This window comes from Cyphomyrmex costatus, unplaced genomic scaffold (genome assembly GCF_001594065.2).
Source record: "Cyphomyrmex costatus isolate MS0001 unplaced genomic scaffold, Ccosl1.0 scaffold69, whole genome shotgun sequence".
Classification (NCBI taxonomy): Eukaryota; Metazoa; Arthropoda; class Insecta; order Hymenoptera; family Formicidae; genus Cyphomyrmex; species Cyphomyrmex costatus.
The window spans coordinates 793820-814286 of record NW_017280255.1 but is presented as its reverse complement, the minus strand read 5'-3'; the positions used below and the strand labels follow the sequence as shown (position 1 = coordinate 814286).

At 40.4% G+C, this 20467-nt stretch overlaps 1 protein-coding gene across 1 annotated transcript in view; it reads right to left on the bottom strand.

Annotated features, from left to right (window-relative positions):
• Positions 1–11087, bottom strand: part of cut (homeobox protein, cut) — a 127503-nt gene extending 116416 nt beyond the window's left edge. The window contains exon 1 of the mRNA XM_018547997.1: positions 10946–11087. Coding sequence (XP_018403499.1) covers positions 10946–11044 — 99 coding nt within the window. The 5' untranslated portion in view covers positions 11045–11087. The remainder of the gene's footprint in view (positions 1–10945) is intronic.
• Positions 11088–20467: the final 9380 nt, after the last annotated feature.

Below are 20467 nucleotides of genomic sequence, written 5' to 3'. Positions count from 1 at the left end.
CGCCCTCCGTCGTCGTTGCCATCGTGACGTCGGCGTCGAGAAGAAGGAATAAGACATTGGATTTTTTCGCGGCGATCGTAAATTCCACGCGCGTAAATAAACCGCCGATATTAGTCACCGTTCCTCTCCGCGTGGACCTCTGTCGCTTATTTCAATCAGTCGATCCATTAAACTTGGAATTGGCTCTTTCAATTTTTATCTTGTGATTATATATGCTTATGTAATTATTTGAGACTAGAGCCATAAATATTGAGAAATTTTCATCGAATTTTTTTTTTTACAAAAAATAAGATTAATTAATTCCTAATTATTTGACAAAATTAAATTACAAAAAAATTATAATAGTGAAATTTGTCGAGATGTGCTATCGAGTATAAAATCAATTTGATTTGCGCACTTGATAAATCGATTTGAGATAATTCCTACTCTTGTACGGAACGCTATTAAGATATTGAATAGAGGACTCGGTGCGAAAACTTTTGCAAGGCGCGAAATCGAATCCACCGAGTAAATTAGCCCAAGCGCAATGATCGTACAGTTATTGCTCCCTTAAATCAGACGCGGCCGAATACGAGATACGTTTGCGGCCAAAGTTTATTTAGCCTCGCTTTACGGCTCACTCCGAATTCACTTAAGCCCGAATCGCTGTAGGAATCGCCACGATGTCGTCCCATGCGATTCGGAATTTTGGAACCGTTCCAAGCGACCTTTGAATAGTTTTCGGGAGCGGGGAGAAGCAAGAAGGAGGGAAAGAAACAAAGAGAAATAAAAAAAGGAACACGAGACAGAGAAGAAGAGAGTGAGAGGAACAGAGAAAGAATCATCATCAATAACAAATCTTTGTCATGTGGAAAAATATAATAATAACTTTTCGTTGATTTTGTTTAAATACAGGGGATTCAGGATTAGATATTACAAAAAACTAGAAAACATCACGAATTGAAAAATTATATAAAATCTCTAGACACGATTTGTTACATAAAAATTAAAACACAATTATTTACGTCGCGATCTATTAATAAAAGAAATCATATTATTGTCATTGCTTTTCTGCATTAGACTCTATGTTTATCTTATATTGTCTTATTTTCATTCCGCTATTAGAGATCCGTCCCTGCTCTCATGACGATTCTTTCGTCGCCGGAGGTCCCAGATGCGAAGCACACAATAGCGACTGGCATTCGAAACTCTCTGCGCGCTTATTCGGAGCATCTTCATAAAAGAAGCGCGTATTTTCGCTGTTGGAAGGAACAACGAGTAGTGACAATGATTAATCTATCAGCGACAGTATATACGTACCAATTCGCATAAGCGTCCCTTTGAATTCGCGGACTTAGAAAAATCGATTATTATTGTATATCATTATTCTGCAGACAGATAATGTGAATTTAAATAAAATAGTTTACCATTTGTAACGTAATGTATACATAATAAAACTAATTAATAATATATATTACACCCGAACTAAAAGAGCATAAGGTTCGAATTTCGGAATCCACTGGGTTCGCCAAATATTTCTGCTCTCGTGTACAAGTCTCGCGAGTCTTTACGAAGGTTCGTAGTTCACGACCCGCATGTGTCCCATGGAAGTATGCGCCTCGCGTGCCTGGCGCATCTGTTGCACACGCGACACAGACAACTATCGCGACACTACCAACACGTAGAACGTTCGATATTACAGGGTGATCCATTCGAACACCTCGTATAACACATTTCTAAATAATTGTCAGAAAAACGATTCAGTAATTTTAGACAGCTTGACTTAACGCATGCAGCACGCGGAGCTACGTATTATAAATCATACACTACAGCGATCCATACTTTTGATTATATCGTATTGCCTTGAAAGGGGACTCTTAGAAGATGTCTCGTAACAAATAAAACGTCAATTCCAAATGAAAATTTATTTTTCTGCGCACACATAAAAAACAACTCGTTTCTTCGAATGCGACACCCGGTATAGTCCGCGAAACGAGCAGCCGGTAGACACGAAAGCGTCTGCAGTGCCAATTTGCAATTACTCAGGTATTATTCGTACCACACACATACAAAAGTTGTTATATCGAACCGCGACTAACACTCGAGTTTATGGTTTCGGCGTGTCCAGGTCGGTCCGAGGACTATACGCGGCCACGCCGCGTCCCGAGAACCTCTTCAGAGTCAATCGTGAAAGTATATACGCGCGTGGGTGCGATCATGCAAGCCGTGTGGGTTCAGGACTTTGGGTCGTAGGTCATGTGGGTCGTGTCGTGGTAATTAAGAGGTATCGCGTCTTGCTAATTAAAACGCAGATGTAATACGCGAAATGAAGCGGGGCGGTGTGTTATCTGCGCGTGTAACGTGAAGCGCGCGAATTGTAAATATGGTCTTAGATTTCAGAAGGAGTATCATTTCTCTTGGTGTATTTTGTGGATCTTGTTTACGGAGATGCGCCGTAAACGGTCAATGGCTTATTGACGGCCATAAGACAGCCCGGCAAATATTTGCTCGAACCTGGCGACGACGTTGTACTAAATGACTCGTGTAATAATATACACATGCATACTTTGCGAACACTGAGAGTATTCATGAGAAGACCTTATTCTCGGCAGATTCTAAAATTTTTCAAAGTTTTTTTCTCAAGCTTTGTAAGATGAGTTATGGAACTTTTGAAAAATGAATATAAAACGTCTTTTATAAATTATCAATTTTTTATTACGTGCGACTTATTCTTTATAATGTAATAGTAATACAAGAATAACAAAACCGTATTTTTTCTTTTTTAAATTGTAACGTGCAATTAATACATCGACAGGAACATCTAAGAATCGGTGACCCGCGAAGTGAACGTTTGAGCTCACTTTCACCAGCGGCTTGGCATAGTCGATCAACAGAGAATGACGTTTTCAGGCCTTCGAGGAACAGAATTTAACACACTCCGATTCCATGATCGCTTCTGCCTTCACCGTTTATAAAACAGAACGCAAATGCTATTAAGAAATACCGCAAAATTGATTGTTGCCGAAGAAATACAATATACAATCTCTCGTAATATTTGAAAAAAATCACTCTCTAGTATCTGCCTTAATCTTGTAATTGATTTCTGAGGAAAAAGAAGCGAAACATGTTTTCGTGATCGCTTTTGCCTTTAGCGTTCACAAAAAATAGAATATGCAAATGCATAAATGCTGAATTAAGAAATATCCGTGAAATTTATTAATACCGAAGAAGTATGAGAAGATCAATATAAAATCTCGTCGTATATTTATAAAAATCTTGTTACTCCACCTTAATCTTGTAATTGATATCCGAGAAAGTAGAAGTCGAAGTTGTTTCATGTTACAGCGCGATCATCGTGGAAAATATATCATACGGCAATAAATGTACACAGTTATCGGCACGTATAAAATCTTCGTACATTCCCATGCGCGTATGGCATGCATACGACCACTTTGTTGTCCCGTCCATCATCTCGGCAATCGAATAAACTATCGACGGAAAAATAATTTAACGCCAATATTATCTACGAGAATCGTTATCGCGTGAGCGCGGTACTCCCTCGCGTGGCATTTCATCCGGTAGTTAGTGGGTGCTCGACGCGCGAGTATCTCCCGCGACGCGTGTATTTGGATATTTTTAGAGTGTGGGTGAATCACGGTTTGGCCGAGGCAGCCGTGCTCACCGCGCGGCTCCGGCACCGACAGCTAAATCACCGATTTCAGAAATAACGACCGCGGAAATTAATAATCCCCTTGGTGCCCCACAGAAACTTTCTTCCCCCTCCTCGCGACCAAGTGGACCAGTTATTTGACGATGGTTACCTTGTATGTAAGCTTTGTTATTATTCTCGTCCAGCTTTAATTTATGCGCGATTGAACGTTATTTTATATTACTGATTAAAACTGCCACGACGGCGCGTCTTGTTTCTTCCCATGAGATACTCGCTGTCCAAGCTTTCCATGTTCGTCGTATGGAATTCCTTGTCCATGTCTACACACGAGTAGTCTCACCCGGTCGCATTATGACTCGCATTCCTATCCGCAACATCAGATTGTTATCGTTTTATCTTTCTAGCCATCGCTGTGTCTTCGATATAGTTACAGCGTGGGTAGAAGAGGCTATGATAAGAAACGAAAATTTTTCTTTTGCTTTTACAATCAATCATTAGCTCCTTCTCTCCTTATTCCGTTCTATCTCCATTGTTCGTAATACAATGAATACAATAATGTCTTAGAAATAAGAAGATTTGATAGCAGCAAGTATTTAAATTGCACGCATTGTTCCAAATGCATTTAGTTACTGGCACGATATTTTAATTTTGCAAAAACCGATCAAGAGTCATTAATGCGAACGGAGGGACACTTTCCCCATTCCGTGCGTTTATTATGTATTTTAATAAGGTAGGGAGAGGCAAACGGTAAATATATATACCTACGTGACTGCGTACACCTGCGTTCGCTTATAGTCAACCCCTAACCGACCACGTTGCTTACTAGCAGCTCGTAAAACGGGCGAACCTCGGTCTAGTACATAGGTCTAGACCAAGCCTGGACTAGACCAACGAGACGGCGAATCCGAAATAAGCCCCTATATTCTATTTCGAGGCCGACACGCCGCACCATACAGTACCTCGATGTCGGTATAACACGCTAATGATTCCTTCGTCGACCTCTCTTACTCTCGTCCTCCTTTTGTATACGTGCCACTGTCATTGCGTTCTGTTTGAATGCATCCGAGTTTGAAATCGCGACTGGTTCGTGCAATTTACATTTAATTAACGAGGCATAAAAAATATCATAACAACTCATCGATTTCTTTTCTGTTATATCCATGTATCGAAACAATAATTTTTTAATAACTGACATTTTCAACGTTATACAGTTTATTAAAATATTTTTTTAATATTAATATCAAATGATACGCATATCTGGGATATAAACTTAGTGAGGTTATCAATATTTTGGCATTGGAAATGTCGCTAAATTTCATTTACGTTGCTAATTACTAATATTTATTATCGTTAATAAAAAAAACAAACTAAATATTTCATTTTATAAAATGATACTGTCTGTAAATCATGATTAACGCTGAGTAACGTAGATAAATAAATAAATCGAGTGTTCACTAAGCATAATTAATACCCGAGCAGGTTTATAACCGAGCCGCTCTGTTAAACCTGGCTGCTTTAATTTCTTTTTAATTAATAGTGATATCCAATTACTATAATTAATTTTTAACGAGTGACGATAATCCGCGCTAATGATATTGCACGTCGTAAATCCAAAATATATTGCATTGTAGTCAAGCCTACGAGCAACATGAAACATTCATTCCTGATTTATAGTTCGCGATCTGAATATATACACGCACAATATATCGTATTTTTAACAATTTCGATGCAATAGGTACCTCCGTCATTGTATTTTAGTGAGACTCAAATATTCTAAAAAAAAACTGTTACTACAGACTTAATTGATTACGTAAAAACAAAAATAATAAAAAATTAATTAATTTTCTCATTTTAATATATACTCATGTCTTAAATGTATTGTACATTATACAATTCCATCTATTCGATATTCCATATTCTGAGTGCATTTCAATGTATGTTTTTTTTTTATTCCATCATCAGATTTCTTATCCTAATTTATTTTGTTACAAAGTGAGATTCAATCGTCTTTAGAAATGGAAAAAAGCGCGCTATAGGAACACTCTTTCGTTCTCTGACATCTGGCTCGTGCAACTTCCCCGTTCCTCTCTCTCTCTCTCTCTCTCTCTCTCTCTCTCTCTCTCCCCCCCCCCCCCCCTCTCTCTCTCTCTCTCTCTCTCTTTCTCTCTCTCTCTCTCAAATACACACACACATTGCACATCTATCTCTATCTTGTTCTTTCTTGCTCGCGTGGTGCTCCGTTCCCGCTTACGTCCGCGTGACTCATGTCGCGGCGTGCGACGCTCCTCGATAAGTGTCGCCGTCTCTCGGGGATTTCGGGAACCTCGTCGGGGATTCCCCTACCTTGCGCGGAGCCGCGAAACGTCTCCAACGGAGGGGATGCCCTGTCGTTGCGGTGGGGGTTGTAGACGAAGGGAAGAGAGGGCTAGCCACGGCAAAACTTTTGTCCATTCACGGCCGACACGCTCCTAATTGGGAGTACGCTCCGAGGTCTCGTTCCACGCGCACGGATGCTGCTGGACCAGACCGGAACTGATACTTAGGAATCGTATTTCTTTTCCCTCGCGCTCTCGATTGACACTCACCGCCGAGTGTGATACAGATTTTTTATTTATGAAATCTACACTAATAACAATGTCAATCCTTAATCGAAAAATTACCTTCTCATCGGGAACTAATATTCTTAAATAAAAATACTATTGTAAACCCCGTACGTAAAAGTAAATTTAGGTAGAGAAGTGTAAAGATTAATAAAAATTAAATTTGTTAAACGTCAAAAGCAGATTCGAACATGCGAAAACTTTTTACGCAAAAGCGTCCTTTATATTCCACACGTCAATGTATATTCGTCGGCATTCATGCATGCTTATCTAAAGGAAGTTATATTCGCTACATACACATTCACATCTGTCAATGCAATTTCCGTTCAGTGAACAGAAAGTTTGATCACTAGAATTGAATGTAGTGTTTTTTTTTTTTCAATCATGGTCTTGAGAGTTGCTATTTCGTGTCGAAATTGCAGACATTGTTGCAACGATTTTTTTACAGATTTGTTTTATAGAAATACACACACACACACACACAGAATGGATTCGCGACGACCTAATTTTGCAAAATGTTGCACGACTAGCTGAATTCGAATGTGGTACAAAAATCGTTATCTGATATTAATTCTTTGTTTATGACTCGATATGCTACAAATTATTGCCGTTATTTTATAAGTATTTGTATTTGAGAAATATTCGAAATATGATTCAACTTTCATTGTGTGTAACTTTCAAAATTTTGAAAGAGTTTCCTAAAGAATGCTCATGTGTAATAAAATAAACAATGGAATAAATGGTTTTTTGACAAAATTTTTTTGTAATAAAAAAGATTTCGAAGTAATTCTAATTCAATTGACGAGGAAAATAATTCATGAAGATATTACATTTTTTCGACGTGAGTTTTTTATGTTGTGCAATAATGACGAATCAGCGTCAATATGAAAGTCAATATGATGATGTCGAGAAATGTACCATGCTAACGAGCTGAGAGACTCACTCGATTGTCGTCGATAGTACGCGAGTCAGAAAATTGCGCTGCAATCTTCTGCGCGTCGCCAGACGGAGCAACGTACTTTATGCTATCGCGCGTTTTGTCATATGGATGCTTTATGGAATTACTATGAAAGAAACTACTCTCACAATGAGAGACTCGTCGGAAAGAACCTACTGTATAATTCCTATTATAATCATAGTCTTTACTAGTTATGGTTCTGATCTAATGATGCCTCTAAAATGGCAAGCCATTTGCAACTATGCTTGATTTAGAAACCGCATCGAATTAAAAGTACGAATTCACACTGCTCAACTACCGCGTCGCAGTGAGAGACGTTAATTCGCTTTCACGATTTTACACTTTAGTCGGAAACGTTTTGGTGCGCGTTATATTATTCAGACGTTACTTTATACTATTCAGACGTTACATTTATATTGTTCAGACGTTACTTTTTACCGTATAAATAATTTTAGAATAATCTTACTAAAATGATTGAAAAAAACATACTTAATAATGTAATTAATACGACATTCTAACAAGATCCGACTTTCATATTAAGTATTAATATCACTTAATTCGTTCTTTTTGTCTCTCTTTCTCTCTTCCTTTCTCTTCCCCTCCCCCCCTATCTCTCTCTCCCTCTCTCTCGCTCTAAATCATATACTTTATTTTTCAATTAATAGAATATATAATAGAAAAATTATTATAATATAAAAATTGTAAAATTTTCGCGATAGAGCTGATATTTGAAGCCTCAGATTTAATCTGAAGAAATTTCAATTTTCCTAGGTTAGACGAACGGCGTACCTACGTCATTAGCTCGTAGCCTAATCAATAGACATAATTATGAAACTATGCGCCATTAATAGTCCCAAGCCGCGCGGGTCATAATCTCGTGGTGAAGGACGGTGCGGTACTAGTTCGCGCGTTATTAAGCGGGTGTATTTTATAGGAAACCGGTAGTTGGGTAATAACGAGCGAGGGTTGCCAACGTTCGATTATGGTTCCTTAACATTATTACATGCTAAAAGAGAATAACTAATAAAATGTACTGCATTGTGCTTTCCAAGCAATATTAAATTCCAATTATAATGTTAGAAAATCTTAACATTTAATTTAAAATTTATATCTGCTCCTATACTGATATAACAGTATTAGTTTATTAACTTACATTTTATAATATTATTGTAATAGTAAATACAATTTTGAATAAGAAGATTGGAAAAGATAATATTTAAAACAAGCAAATATATGTAATTTGTATATACTTTGCTTTTTTAAAGAAAAAATCTTTGAAAATCAATGTTTTATTTCTTAATAAATAATATACAGAAAATATATTAAATTTACTTGCTGAACTAATTTAAGACACGATAAATTATAAATTATTGAAACATCCGGTAAAATATCAAATTTTTTTACGGAAAGTCGTCGTTCATTGACATCTGTCCGATTCCTTCCTTTTTTCGTCTCGTAGTTGATTTTCCGCTAATCAAAGGATGCGACAATCGTTTGCATTTCCTGTAGCCAGTCACTAACATCGGCACGTTTCAGTGGGGCTTTATCGTTTATCAGCTAGCGACAACCCCCTTCTATGTCGGCCACTTTGCCGCAAGTCGGCCGCGCCATCCCCAAATCGCTAAACTATCCTCCAAACACCAAGTACCGCACTAGGGAAACTTCGATGTTAGCCACCCTCACACCTTCGGCGTTTGACCCTAGAATCGGCCAAGTGGCCGAGAATCTGACCAACGAGCAATTACGGACGAGGTGTCGAAAGATTTTGCGGTGGAAGATTTACCACTAACGGACATTATTTACACGAGTTGACTGACAAAGCAATTCTATTTTTGAGATATGCCCAAGACTCGCCACTCGATAGTGATGTTTGACAAAACGTTTGAAACGTACAAATTATCTTAATGAGCAAGCGACTTATAAATCACGCTGCATACTGACTGACAGCTATACATTTGTCAACCACGAGCATGTTAAATCCTTTTTAATATCTTCTACCTTCACGAGAAATGACAGAATTTTTTTTCTTACTAATAGTCAACGATACAAATAGTTCCCAATTATGGGACTTACGGTAAATGATCATCGTCGGCTTTAATAGATATCAATAGCTCACGTTATTCGTCAATATTGTCAGAGAAAGTGCAGTGATTTAATTTTTCCTCATTAATTGTTCTCGGTGTACGTATCGATTTGTCGATACACAACAGTTATTGAAACAGAAGAATTCGTATAAATACTCATGAAATATACTCTTAAACAGCACGTTGTTATTAACCTGCTCCGATATTTCGCCTGTCAATTAAATTCGTATGCTTGCTTTAAGAATTTCGCGATGTCGGTGATGTGACAGATGAAACGTTTTTATTTATCGGCAAGTAAATTTTACGAAAATTTAACGTAAAGTTGCACGACAGTTATTAGGAAAATCCGATATGTAACGGTCACTAACTAACAAATATAGATACATGATTTTGGAGCAAATGCGAAAAAGAGATCATTAATATTAATAATTCATTTCTCTCTGAACTTATTTTAGTAAGTAAAGTATTGATACGTCATACAGCAGTCTAACGTGTATTAAAATTTAGCTTTCAGATCTAATGCTTCTCGATTTTCGAACGGTAATATATTTCTCATTTATGCTCTGAACTGTTATTAATAATCTTATATTAATCTTTCACTTTCTTTCATGCCCCATATTCTCTATATACTTTTGCAATCAATTAAAATTACTCGCGAGGATTTCAAAGACGTAAAAACAAATGCAAAATTTACCTATTTTACGGTAGATTATATATTTAATCGCAGTACTATTGTAACGACATGTCACGTACACGGAGCTAATCTTACCTAGTAGTTACTAATAGATACTCTGTGCGCGAATATACACGAGTCATCGTTACCAGTAATAAATATAATGTTGAACATTCTTATCGGTTCTTTATCCAGCTCTATATTTAACATTTTGATAGCAACACAACATATTTTTCTTTTTTTTTTTTTACGCTTTCTATAATTTAATTTGTAATTATCAAGACCGCACTGCTAACCAACGGCATTGAAGAATATCGTAGCGACATTTATAACGCAATACTAGCATGTGTAAACAGAAAAACGTAAGGCTCTTCAAAGTGTGTGTATTTTTCTTTCGAATTACGTGGACGGCTTGTCCCATCGCGCAAATACCGACAACGCGTCGAATAACTGTGTTGCCCGCATCGAGTAGATTTTCTGATTTAAACGTTCCTACTAGCAGCGAACGCGTGACACGGTCGAACCCTCCGGCAACCCTCCGGGATTATCTCACCCTATGCCAAAGCGGAGCGGCCCATTTCCGGATATACGTAGAATGAACGCACACCTACGAAGCTCTCTCTCTCTCTCTCTCTAACGCAAAATACACCCAATCGGCACAATCGTGATCACTTTGCTCTCGCGTGACCCAAAATACTCGCTACTCAGCCTATCCGCACTAATCCTCGTCACCGAAGCAACGTGCACGCAGCATAACAATCGCAATCACTCTTCTGTCACGTAACGGAGGGATATCTTCTTTACACTCGCACTGATCGGCAGTGGAAAATTCTTTTCCGGCGAAACATTTGGCCGATCGGTCGTGATATCGGACACTTGATAGTCTCGCATGACAGGCAATGCGGGGAAGATTCACAGTAATCAACACCGAACTATCCCGTGGGAGTCAGTGAGCGAATGCACATCGTGTCATGCACTTACCTGTTGCCAGAAGTGGGCAAGCGTGAATAAGGGCTCCTTCTTGTAGAGCCATTCCATGGTCGTTATATTCCGCGAGTTGGCCTCCGCGGAGGCCTGCATGCTGGCCAATGCCGCTGAGTTCAGACTCGCTAGTATGGGCTGTTGGAGCGCCGCTGTCACGACGGAGGTGTTGCTACCGGCTACCAGATTGGCGTGGTACACGGTCGCGGTCGGTGCATCCTCCGAACCACCAGTAGCCAGTAGTTGGGCCCCGATCGGCGCTGACGGCCCCTGGAGCCCCAGTGACGAAGCCACTTTGACGGCTTCGAGCTTCTCCGGCGGACGCAAAACTGCTCTTCCTCGTTTGCCGCCTCCGCCGCCGCCTCCTCCGCCTCCGTTGCCGGTCGCACTCGGGGAACACGTTTTAGGCGGCGGTTCCGTCGGTACCGTCTCTCACCGGCGGCAGTCCACAACGCAACGCGTAGCGGGTCACGCGTCCACTCGGTGGCTCGCGCTTTCGTGTTATTGCCACGCGATGAGCATCGCCGGGCTGACTGCACTCTCTCGCGGCAGCGCGCATTCGACCTTCGAGAGTTTCCCTCTCGAGAGTTTCCAACGTCGTGCGTTGCAAGTGTTTGACAGTTATCAAGCGGAGTACTTGGATCCCGGTCTCTTCCTCGTCGTTTTTCTCTGATCCGAACCGATTGTCTGGATTTATAGCGCTTCACGATTCGTTCACAAGCGCAGCGTTGAATCACGACACTTCCAATTCTCACACAGGTCAAACGGTAGTTTCACATTTGTCGAAAGCGCGCTCGGTACCGCGGCATTATCAGCACTGTGCTAAGCGTCTCGATCTTCCTCGATCGACGGATTGCGTTGATCCGTATCATTCGTCACCGTATCATTAGACTACTATCACTACTATCGGAGGGTCATGGAGCACCTAGACAGGACCATCCGCAGATTCATCAGGATCGTAGTCTCTCACAGACAGTCTGCCGATATTCAACGTAATGCTCTTCTTCGTCGTCCTCATGCGAGCAGATTTCTACCCGCTGCCGCATCACACGGCACGCATCACGGAACGGATCAGTGTTTCTCACTCGCGTCAAAAACCGGAGCTCAGTCCGCGACACTCGCGCACTTTGGGTGCACAATCGACTACACAAAAAAAAAACCAATCACGACGATGTGAACACGAAGTCTCCTCCAGTCACATGAGGAAGATCACTTCGAGATTCGGAACACTTTGGTGACACTTGAAGATAACACTCGATCGATACGCAGCGCGATTTCGAAATCCTGCTCTCCTGGTGTAATCCGTTCTCCAGCAGTCTCTTGAGTCTCATCGATGTCACTCTGATAGCAGGCCCGACGATGTCTGTGACGTTCAGTGCTGCCTTCTTTTGTCAAAGGACAGAGTAGTAAAGAGACGATTATGTTCTCGATATCCTCTTCCTCCTCTTTCTTGGCCTTCTTCCTCGTTTTTAATTCCACTGACGCACCCGGGTCGCGAACCCTTTCGTCCGCTCTCGTCCGGATGACCCCAAGAGGAGAGAACGAGACCCGTCCTAGCAGGCTCCTAACCTGAAACTAAGAGCTACCGGACGACCGATGCAATGCCTGGAGGAGGCGCAGAGCCAATGGTGGGAGATAGGCGGGATCTGCGACTCGTAGTGGGGTAGTCCAACCCCCCACACGACCAATCTTGGACTCCGAGAGTATCCCCACCACGGTCGCGCGCCGTCTGATCTCGGAAAGGACACCGCGTAAGTGGGGATAAGCCGCGAGAAGGAGCGGGAGGCCGCGGAAAGAAGCGGAGGCTGGCTAGGTGGTCCCTACCAGAGCGGATCTCATATTTTCAACTCCCCGACCGCCCTTTCCAACCCCTGCCGATCGCTAGTTCCCTTCTTCGTTCCTTACTCTTTTTCTTCTGATTTCCCATCCTTTCCATCCGATCTATCCCCCTTTCGCTCCCTCTATCAGCCTGTTTCATTTTTTCGACTTTCTATCTCCCTCTCCCTTCCTTCTCCTTCTACCGTCTTTTCTGTCTTACTTTATTCTATCTTTCTTTCTATTTTCTTGGTCCCTAACCCGCCAAAAGTCTTCGTCTTAACAACTCAAATAAATATCCTTTGTTGAAGAAACACCCAGATTAGGTTTCAAATTTGTTATGATTTTCCGAAAGATGTGTCAATGTTTCTATTGATTACTCCACTGAGTTGAAAATTATTCACATCGGTAGTAATCGAAATAATCATTGAACATTTAGTAAGATCGATTAAATTTTACAGTTTTGATTTATATATTTTTTTTAAGATCTTTTAGTTGACGATCTAATTTGATCACTATTGAATTGTGACTGAAGAAAGATATTAGATGAGAGAGGTATAAAAGAAGAAAGAAAGATAGTTGGAGAATATGGTAAAAATTACGAAGTAAATATAAAAATGAGACAATTGTGCTTTCAAACTCGGAAATTATCACAAATAGTAGAAAATATTTTGAAATAAAAATCAGAATTTAATTAGCCATTTAAATATTCCTCTATTAAATAAGATGATACTCTCTCTTTATAAGGTAAAAGTTACGGAAAAATCATGATTTGAAAAAAAAATCATTCAAACTGTCGTTTACATAAGAATAAAAAATAAAAATTAAAAGTCTCCTTCCACGCGGTGTATCCACCATTACATCTAGTGCCTCTCCTTTCTACTTAATTACTTGAAAATTACTTCAAAAAGCAGGACAAAAGTTTTCCTTCCTAAATCGTGAACTATATCTAGCTGAAATTTAACAGCTTAAAACAAATCGACAGAAATACTTTAATCAATAACATCGTTCATTTATTGAACACGCAGTTAAAAAATGAATTAATGAAATTTCGTTGTTTAAATAGCCAAATAATTCAGTTCACGAAATAGGCGAGAGATTTCTTAAATTTTTTAATTTCTTTACGATATATATCTGTTCGAACAAATTGCGTGATTGTAGAAAAATACTTTGTATCCAAAGTTCTTCGTATCAAGGGACAAGATAATGTTTTAATACCGAATGAAAAATTTGATATGCTATGTATTTTTACGATCCTAATCAACCGACAAAAAAGGAAGAGGAAAAACTGCAGCACTGAGCATTTAATATCAGAATTATTCTTGTCGCGGTGTTATGGGGTTGACTTACGCGTCGTAAATAAAAAAATAGGCTAAGGGCACACGCGTGCAGATAATAGCCCACTGAAGGGGTTAGCTGGTACAACCCGCCTTTTACCGCGGTAAGCCCACTTCGCACCAGTTAACTTAACTAGTATCGAACTCGGTGCACGTACAAGCACACGTAACGTTCATTTTCATACTGATTGTCTGCAGTATTGACTTTCAACTTTGCAAGATTGATTGTCGCAGTTTCACTCTAACGAATTCATTTCCGGTATAATGAATTAAAATTAGACGGTACACGGGAATAGTTATAATATCATCTTGATTGTGAGGAAATTCTCTATGAAGTTATAAAAATCAAAGTTAGGAAAAGTATCGAATAATTAACATAGTTTATTAAGATATTATGATATCTGGAAAAATGTGTTTCAAGAAAAGAATTTTATAATTATTATTTTAGACTTGTAAGTGTTTATTAGAACGCAACACTATAATAAATTATTTTTATTAAATTTATATTTCAATTTTTTGATGCGATATACTTCCTAACGTGTCAACTAATGCGTGTTAACTCTGTCAATGATCGAGCAGAAACGATATTATTAAAGAGAGAGAGAGAAATTAATTGATGAAATTGCTAATTTTTATGATACATTCTTATACAGCAACTAATAGATTATTGCACAAATCAATATAGAAAGTTAAGACTAATTGATTGAATGTGATACTGAGTGTACCTATAGTTTACATAACAGCAGGCGCATCATCATTAGAATACTGACTGAATACTTGTTGCTCGATTAACGCAACAAAGTTGCAACGTAACGATCGATTTTGTACGATTAAGTATTCTGCGCTAATTCGCAATACCATCAGCAGTTTGGGATTGGTTTCTACGGCTAACGCGGCTGTTTAACTTAGGGAATTTCAGCGAGTTGTTATTAATGTGACAATGTCTGTTGTCGTATTCTGCAATGAATATCATTCGTCTCGTTTGTATTCTCAAACGGTGCAGTGAGATAAGTGATAATCAAAAATCGTTATACGAATAGGAGAAAATGCCGTTTATAATTATTAACGAAGAGAGTATATTGGATTTGTGATCAAGGAACAAAATTATGTAAAATCATTCCTAGCAAAACGATGCTACTAAGATAAGAGCTCAACGTCCTCACATTAGTCCGATTTTCATGCAAAATATCTATTATTTCGAAATAATCACTTGTAGCGCTCAGACGCGTTTCGTCATAATGAGTGACAAGAACAATTCGCGCGAGATATCGATTGCGCCATGAAGTCCGCAGAAATTTCATAAACTTGTAATTTTCGGAGTCAATGTGATTGCGGTTACGTTAACTCGCGCTGTCGCGGAGCTAACGCGCGAGATTTATCAGGCGCGACTAAACCACGAAAATACTACAAGACTGCCGGCTTGTCAGCGTACTTTACGATCACCCGGTATAGCGCGAGGATTAGTTTGTCAACGCCGGCCGGCGTGCGCGACGTGCGTGTGCATCCGCGTACACGCGTGCATACGTGTTGCGATGGGCAAGATTAGCAATTCTCGCGTCTCGCGTCTTCGATGGTTAGAAATATATAATGCGTTGTCCACACTTGGATACATTGTTGGCAAAGCCAGCAGTCCGGACAAATGGCTACGTTATGTGATGGCATAATGCGCCGATTACGTACACTCGTACCGTCAACGATGAGCGTGGACTCGAGTTTTAAATAGACCGTAGACATCCACAATAGAACTAAAATGTTCTCGTAAAAATATACCCTGCAGCAAATTTAAGAATTTCGAACCTATACGCAGGAATTATAATTACGTATATCCGCGAGTTATTACTTGTATAGCTTCGACAAAGATACTTATAGCGCACAATCCTTGCAATTCTAATTTAATTCTTTAAAAGAAAGTTAATCTAACAATAAATTAAATTGTCCGGTATTTATACATTTTTTTTCCAGCGTGACATGGATAGCTTAATTATATCACGAAAAGAGTATCTTTAAATTGGTAGATGCGACATAACATATGTATTTTTGTAAAAATCTGAAAATTTTGAATTTATAATGCAACAGTGAGTTCTAAAGAGGTATAGGAAGACAATTTAATAAAATGACTTTTTATTTGATTATAATACCGAGAAGAGATATGCATTAAGTTTGCCAGATAATTAGAATTACAATCGAAATGGTTATTTTTGATCGAAAACGAGCAGATAAATTTGACTGACAGTTCGTTGTTGAGCACTTAATGAAGTAACGTGAACTTCCAGTGACACATTCTGAACAGTCTATCGCTGTTATCTGTTACTCGATAAGTTCTTTAAAATAGCCCTTGTATCGCAAAATTATATTACGTTTTATGACAACAATTAATATTGAAACAGAATTCACAGCCAGATTTGTCAGAAAGTACTAATTTTTAATAAAAATATTTTTTGTAGGTTATACACATGCCGGACTTTTTATGTGTACGAGAATTACTGATCAGAGGAAAGTTATAGCGATAATTTAAAATAGTCGGATTTGCGCAAAACGATTACGAGAAAAATCCATGGTGACGCATTATGAATGTTTATTATTTTTCTGCTGATTCGTGTGGTATTTTTGCACAATTTGAAAAATTGTTTTAAATTAGTTGGACACTGGCACGAAATCAGACACGTGACGATCGTTTACATTTACGATAAAGATAAAATTACCGGCCGAAAGTATTTGACCGCGGGTGGACACTCGGCGATTGGCCAAAAGCACGAATACACCCTCGCGTTTTGCAATGCCGTTGAGACGATTTTACTGCTCGTATATACGCGGTATGGCCGGTCGGTTCTCGTAATAGTACGACAAGTTAATGCGTCGCCTGATATGCGACGTGCCGCCCGGATTTCGATGTACCGTGGAATAACTCACTTGCGACAAATCATTTCGAGTTTAAATTACATATTTCCCAGACGTACGCCCGTAGCAGCGCGGGTTTATTTCGCATTTACATCGTCCATCGATGAGAACAAAAACCGAATTTCTCGGCCATTTTCCGCGTCGCCGCTGCATCGCTTACGCGCCGCGGTTTCTCGATCGCATTTCGCTTTATGCAAATTACCATTTCCGCCCGTCACAGATTTTTACGCGTGTCGCGCGAAAAAAGCAACTGTCAAGGGTGCGTATGTGTTTTTAATTCGCGATCATTCTCCTTCGAAGATAGCGAGACGCTGAATATGCAAGAAACTGATCCTAAAACTAAAACCTTCTGATCATGTTCGAATGTAACAAAAGGATCGCGAATAAAATCCTTTATTTTTGCCTGGAGTTTGATTTTTCGATTAAAGGGGAAAAAAAAAAACTGAAGTTTTGTGAACACCGTCGAATCGGAGCTACTCATTGAGATCACTTAAATGAAACCTCTAGGAATTCGAAACGCGCCTTCGTTTAATCGGCGGGGTTTCTTTACCTTGTCGCGGGAACGTCTATACGACATCGCGCACGAACAGAACAGCCAAACAAAAAGTCCCCGAGTGCCGGCTGTCGAAAACGGAACCGCGAGAGACGTCGCGTCGTGCGTCACGGTCGTCTTGGAATTTCGCTGCTCGCAGCAGAGAGACTCACTTTCTTCCAACGGTCGCACGCTACTCAATATACCGGTCGACGATAAAGTCCCTTCCGCCGCCCTGTCCCCGCCATTGGTCTTCGTGGGGCAACGCGATTCTCTTCGAAGACTCCCCGGCGATTGTAACAATATCTTTTGCGCGGAGGCACACGAAGGATGCGCGACGAACGAGAGAACCGTAAGTTCAAGAGCCGCGCTCAGGGACGTCGTCGCGCGACACGCTCGCGGTAGGAACGACATGAGACTTAACCGTCCGTCTGTCCAACAGTAAGCGAAATCTTTTTTACACCGGATAAGAGCAGGGGAGTCAGATGGGGTGGTACGCGTACGAGAGGGATCCGGAGAATGAACTCGATCCAGACGAACGCGATGATTATTTTTCGAGACAACGCTCGAGCGCTTCTTACATGAAAAATTACATTTCCCCTCCCCCCCCCCATAAAGAAGAAAAGAAAGAAACATTTGTCCACCGCCAGTGACTCGCGAGATCATGCAAAACGTCGAACACAGGGATCAATGATAATTACAAATATACTTTTTCGTGTGCCTTCCTTTTTCACAATATGTGTCCTACGACGTAACGTCAAGTTTCCTACGAATGTCTTTGAGCTGCATTCGCCTAAATTAAAGGACTTTACCAATGTATGGAGAAAATTTCTCTTTCTCTCTCTCTCTCTTTCACTAATGATGATCTCGCGTCAACGATCACGAGTTTCGTGAACACACTTGACGCCAGTTCCGCGCGTTGAAACGCAAATGAAGTTTACGATCTCGTACTCGAGACGTTAAGGTTTACGTGTTTGCCGATCTGAAACTCGCGCGAATTATAATAGTCAGCTAAGTGCTATCAACCGGGTCTCGAGTTCTCCGACAGAGAGCCACTCGAATCGCGTTTCTCACTCTCCTTCCCGAGCTGTGAAGCAAGTTGGTTGACCGCTTGAGATAAAGGTACGTAATGTGCTCGAGACGATCTGGAATCCGTCTGATGGTCACGTTCACGCTGGTACCGTTTCGACTTTCAGATAATCCTAAAGAATGCCTACACGCGTATGATGTATTCGCGGGGGGGAACTCGAACGAGAAAGAAAATCCCACGAAAGTGCTGATCGAGAATGAACTTATCACAATATCCTTAATCAAAAGTATCATAGTTGCGCGAATTTAATTTTTCTGTCACATCACGTTATTATACCATTTTTTTAAACCTCCTTAACATTAGAAATAATTTTATGAAATATATATTTAATTCAGATTAAAAGCAGAAATATTTTGTTAAAGTATTCACTTTACGGATTATATTGTATTTTATACAACTTCAATAAAGCAAATATGCTTTTTGACTTTTAAATGCATTTATTACAAAAAATTATTTTGTTATGAAAATCTAAGTGGATATCGCATCGTTCTAATCTGCTATTTTAATATTTCTCCAAACTCATAATTTTATTTCTGAAAATCTAAAAAGGAAAATTTTTCCGTATTTAAAAATTATTTGACGTATAAGAAATTGCAAGTTTGAATTAAAACTTGAAAAATTACACGCAGTTACTTATTTGCAATATTTCATACTTTTTTAAATCGAAATTATTTCAAATACACCTATCATGTCCATTGATACAATAACCATCTCTAGAGAAAATTGCTCAAGATTATTCGCGTATAGCCCCTACGTGCCAATCACCCGCGTTAACTTGGATCATCACGAAATCTCTCGAGGGGGGGAAAACTTTATCACAGCTGAAGATCATCACAAGTACACAATCACAAGTCGTCGTTGACAATCACCTGATGCAACACAGTCTCTCCGCCATTCTCCGTAGTCACTGCCGACTAGTCGTCGTCCTTCGGAATCGTTTCTCCAATCTTCGTGGTAGTCCGCGGAATCGTACGCGAAGAACGAAAAGAAATCCTTACGTGAAGCGGGTGAAAGAAAATGAAAATAAACTCGGAGTCAGCAGGGCCGAGGTGCGCCTCCTTACTCGCGCGAGTGTTCTCGAGCGTACGGAATGGGGGCGGCGGGGAGAGCACACCTTATACCGAAGCACCACTGTCTGCACTCGCCCGATGATCCGGCGCGTGAAGCGTCGTGGCGCGGCCTATTCGACGCACTCCACGCGCCTCGTGTGCGTGTGCGATGATCCTGCTGGGCCTGTGTTCTGGCCGAGACTAACTCGAGCGCTCGGTGCCTGCAGCCCTCGCAGTCATCCCTCCGGCCACGCACTTTTCCACCCCGGCGAAAGAATTGTCCGCCTCGGTCTCGCGGCGCGTCGGTCAGTCGTCATCAACCAGCCGGAGCTCTCCATCGTAAATTGTCGTAGATATTCCGCTGATAGTTGACCCGCTTGTTCAATCGTCACCGATATTCTCCCTCGATGAATCTAAGGTGAATGGTACAGGATACGTGGACGCACTGAGGTTGGACAAGACTTAATCAACTCAGGAACGGGAGACTGCTCCGGCGCAGGCCGTACGGTGGCGCCGCGTAACGCGAACCGATGGAAACTGGGCTGCTGGAACGTGAGGGTGGCTACCCCCACCCATGTGCCACGCACCCCTTCCATCTACAAGCACGAGGACACGAACCGCAACGCCGAAGGACGGTTCACTATATCAGGTATCGGAAGTATCGGTGACTTCAACGGGCTGATCGGAAAGAAGGGTTGCGCTCCGCTCAAGATTTTTTAATTGAAACAAGGTTTCTGATCAGCAGCATTGGAAGAACGTATAATCAGAGAGACTAGATACCAATTAAGAATCGATTATCGC